The sequence below is a fragment of the Pseudorasbora parva genome, chromosome 2 (genome assembly GCF_024679245.1).
Source record: "Pseudorasbora parva isolate DD20220531a chromosome 2, ASM2467924v1, whole genome shotgun sequence".
Lineage (NCBI taxonomy): Eukaryota > Metazoa > Chordata > Actinopteri > Cypriniformes > Gobionidae > Pseudorasbora > Pseudorasbora parva.
In genome coordinates, this window is record NC_090173.1 from 15,956,793 (window position 1) to 15,961,463 (window position 4,671).

At 36.1% G+C, this 4,671-nt stretch overlaps 1 gene segment (V, D, J or C); it reads right to left on the reverse strand.

Moving 5' to 3' along the window:
* Positions 1–907: 907 nt before the first annotated feature.
* LOC137050912 (Ig lambda chain C region-like) lies at positions 908–2,904 on the reverse strand (the record flags this gene model as incomplete). The annotated part of the segment is given in 2 exon segments: positions 908–1,370; positions 2,874–2,904. Coding segments are annotated over 2 exon segments (348 nt in total), but the record flags the coding sequence as incomplete, so codon positions are not given.
* Between the last annotated feature and the right edge of the window lie 1,767 nt (positions 2,905–4,671).

The window sequence follows — 4,671 nt, forward strand, 5'->3', positions numbered from 1 at the left end:
GGGCTGATTTCTCACCTTTCTTAGGATCATTGAGACCCCACGAGGTGAGATCTTGCATGGAGCCCCAGTCTGAGGGAGATTGACAGTCATGTTTAGCTTCTTCCATTTTCTAATGATTGCTCCAACAGTGGACCTTTTTTCACCAAGCTGCTTGCAATTTCTCCATAGCCCTTTCCAGCCTTGTGGAGGTGTACAATTTTGTCTCTAGTGTCTTTGGACATCTCTTTGGTCTTGGCCAAAAAATGTGTTTTGAGGTTTAATTACCCTTTTTTTAATCTTCAGTTGATTTAGCAGTGGCTGAAGTTGTAGTCCTTGTGTTTCTCTTTCTTTCAGTGATTCTGCTTGTTAACAGCAGGTGTTCATTTGCAGAATTATTAGGAAATACTCATGCTTGGAAGTTTACATTTCCTATAACTAATTCAGTTTCAATTCTGTTTCAGTCAGTTCCATATAACTTTCAGTAATATTTAAGTGCAATGAACTCATTTTTATTTAATACATGTAACTGTTAGGTTTTACAGTGCAATGATTTCAGTCAATATTCATTCAATTAATTTAAATTACTGAGAAGTTTTAGTTTTTGTTAAAAATAGCAACACTTGCAAATGTTGTTTCAAGGTGACTTTCTCGTTTCTTAATTCACTGTGCAGGTGTTGTCATGCTTCACTGACTGAAATGTATTTTAGTATTTGAGTTGAAATACTTTATAGGGAAGTCAACATGTCTTACAATGTGACTCCATCTATTTTTTATTTTTTTATTGTTTGTTTGATGCAGATCACAACAAAAGATTTGAGAAGTTACTTTATATTACAAGACAATTTAATGTAATATTTGCACTCCTAAGCATTGATTTATAACAGCAGGACTATATAAAATAATAAATGATGAAAAAACAATATTTTTTTTCTCAAATCATACAAAAGGACTCAAAGACAGGCACAATATTGTTTATTTAATTTCAGTTGGAAAAGAAAATCATAGCAGGCTCTTGTGTGATTGAGATCAGAGAAGCAGAAGCGAGACCTCAGCCAGAGGAGAGACTGAGCGGATCTACTCTGAACACTGATCTCTCCTCAGTCGTGCAGTGACTGCAGGCTGGCCGCTCCGTGTGGCCTCACAGCTCACTGAGACGCTCTTCATCCACTCCTGCTCAGAGAGAGTCAGGCTGCTGCTCCAACTGTACAGAGCGTCCTTCTGCAGGAGCCCAGCGCTGCTCTCCTGAGACCTGCTGCTCCCGTCCACCTTCCAGCTCAGGCTCCAGTCTGACGGGAAGCCCTCGCTGGCCACACACAGCAGTGTCGCCGAGTTCAGAGAGGAGATCTCTGCACTGGACGGGGGCAGGATGGTCACTTTAGGAGGAGTGGTGCCTGAGAGAAGAAGAGCAGCGGGACAACAGACAACTCTCTTAACAGACATCTTAACACATTTTATTACAGATGAGTGTGACAGACAACATTCCCACCATCAGTTTAAACAGAGAATGATATTTATGATGAACATCTTTTTTTAAATTACATTTATATGGGAAGCATGTTTACACTGTTAGAATACATTATGTGAATTCAGTCCTCTAAACTAAAATTATACTAACATTATATATATAATAGCTTTTGGGTGACAAGTGAACACAACACATCCACCCTAACTTTCATTCAAACAAGAGTCAGCTACAGTAATGAAGGTTCATGTTACTGTGTTCTCAGCTCTTGTGGGAAAAGAAATGCATATCATTTATGGAATGAGCACTTATATATTTTTCTTTATTAACAGATAATATAATATTCATGAAATAAAAGGCCACTTAAAGAGAGCACACTTTCGTTAATGTGTTTCTTAACACACTTAAGTAGACTTTAAAAAGTGCACTGATGGCAAATTAATCCAAAACACAAAATCATTGTGTTTTAATAATCATGTAAAGATTGTACATCTAAAGCAGATGTAAAGATGATTAATTTACATTTTTACTGCAGTGTGTTATTCAAGATTACACTTAAAGTAAATATATTTAAATGTATTTAATTGCAGCTTCATCTTTAAAAATGTGTAATCACAATATTCAAAAACACATCAGACAAAAGTCAATAGAAATTACTTTAAAGTATCTTTTAGTTTGTAAAAAGAATCGTGTCGATTCAGCAGTAACTTTAACCATACTTCAAAGACAAAATAAATAATAATTATGAAATTACATATGAAGATACTTAAAGTACTAAGAACTACTTAAGTGGGTAAAAAAAACAACAACATAAATAACATGCAATTAAGTGTCCGGAAATATTACATTTAGTTCACACTTATGTTTGTTCTGTTAAAAGTGTATTAATTTGGTAAAGTATCCTTAATTGTACTTTTTCCACAAAGGAGGTATAAAATATTTTTCATAAATGTCAAATTGGAATGTGCTGCAATATCTGTCGGCCAAATGACATTTTGATAAATGTGACATTGTTACTTTATCATGAATGAGTTTTACAATTGTTTAGTTCAAAGTGGATTGAAAAATCTATACTAGCTTAAAATACATTTTGAATATAGGTATTTTGGGTATTTTACATTTTTTGTATAATTTCTCATAAAACATTTTTTTTTTTTATTGATTTTCTTCTTGAGCTCTTATTGCAAAAATATTTATCCAATGTGTGTATTTTCCTGTCCAATAACGGTGGAAATGTTCAAAAGCTGTTTTTGGAAAGACCTGTACAGTATGTGTCTGTAGTGTCAACTCTCAAATACAAAACTATAAGAAAAACATATTACTTATTAAATCATTCCCCGAATACAAAGTAAAATATAAATGTTTTAATGCATGAATTAAATGACTAAATAAGACAGCATAGTGAATTAAAATGGTTTGATTATTTACTTACTGCCAACATCCAGTCTGGTGCCGCCGCCGAAAGTTAATCACAGTGATACAAACTAATAGAGCAGATGAACAAAAACCTCCTGAACGCTTCAGTGGCTGCAGTTCACTGCATCTCCAAAACAACAGCTTTAGTTTGATTTGATATTGTGCTCAATTCAGTGAAATTACACATTTATTTATTTTAACAAAAAGGAAAAATGATGTAATATATGATTCTATGTTTAAACATTAGCCTTCAAACTGAACTCCAGTTGATTCACTGATGATCAACTAATGAATGTTCATTAGAAATCTTCAGCATATAGGAAACTAGAGAGAAATATCAGTTTATACAGACACATAATCTCAATAAGTGGATAAATTACATTTGATATCTTTTTAAACTGTATTTATTTATTTTTAAATCAGTGTGACAGATTTTCCTCTGAAAGGAAGCAGCTTTGAATATGTGCGCCACTCCTTTATTTAAGACGGACTGTCCGCCGGTCAGGACTGTAAACAGCAGCTCTCGTCTGTTCTCACTCGTTCTTAGCAAAGATGACTGCAAACGCTCTGATTATCTGCTCTCTACTGCTTTCTCTTGCTGGTGAGATTAATGCTGAATCTAGAAGTGCTTTATAAATGTTGTGAGATTCTTCTCATGTGTGGTGTGTTTGACTGTAACACTGACTGATGGTTCTTTGATGCAGGTTGTTTTGCTGAGATCATTCTGACTCAGAGTCCATCCGTGAATCTGGCGTCTGTGGGAAGCAGCGTCACTCTCAACTGCAGGTCCAGTTCTAGTGTATCAAACTATTTAGCCTGGTATCACCAGAAACCTGGACAAACACCCAAACTCCTGTTCTCTAGTGTCGGTAGCAAAGTGTCTGGAGTTTCTGAGAGATTCAGTGATGGCAGATCAGGAACAAACTTCATGCTCAATATTAGAAATGTCCAACCTGAAGATGCAGGAGATTATTACTGTCAGCAGCATGCTCAATGGCCATTAACACAGTGATACAGAGCCGTACAAAAACCCCTTTAGTGAAAGAGGAACTGCTGATTTAGACACACACCGCACACACACATTTTGGGCTATGATTTGAGATATTTTTTTAAATGCGGCAAACACACACAAATAAAATATTTTTAAAAAACTGGGGCCAGATTCCCAAAACATTTTTAAGAATAAAATGTATCTTAACTGCTACCTTATTATTATTAACTTTAAACTTCCAAAAAATTCTTCCTAGGAATGTTTTTATATTTTTTCTCAACACTGTTATTGAAAGCACAGCTCTGTGGATGCTTTATTTTTTATCCTGCACCTCTCTCAACATCAACAGCGTCATGAATGGGCTAATGAAACAGGCAAAAGTGCCTTTAAAGACTCATTGTCAACAATTCCATATAGCTACTCCACTCACCAACTTTACTTTTACTTCATCCATTGCTACTCCTGCAACCCTCGCTCCATCTGGGCTACGAGAGGCATCAACAAAAGTTGCACTGTTGCAGTGGTGGTGACGTGATGGGTCAAATGGCATATCATTGTTGCGTGTATGTGTAATGGTAATTTGGACATAGAAATTGTAATAGCCTACAATATGTTCGATGGGGGAAGAAGGAGGCTGGAACCGGCGAACATTTAAAAGACTTTAACCAAACAAAACGAAAGTAACGTGGGCGGCCCCTCATGGACATCTGCCAAGCGCACACACATAATAAAAAGTAAACACAACTCAACGTCAAATCCAGGTCTGGTGATCTCTCGTCCTTATATGCTTCCGAGCTCCCTCAGAGGACTCGAGACCGGAGAC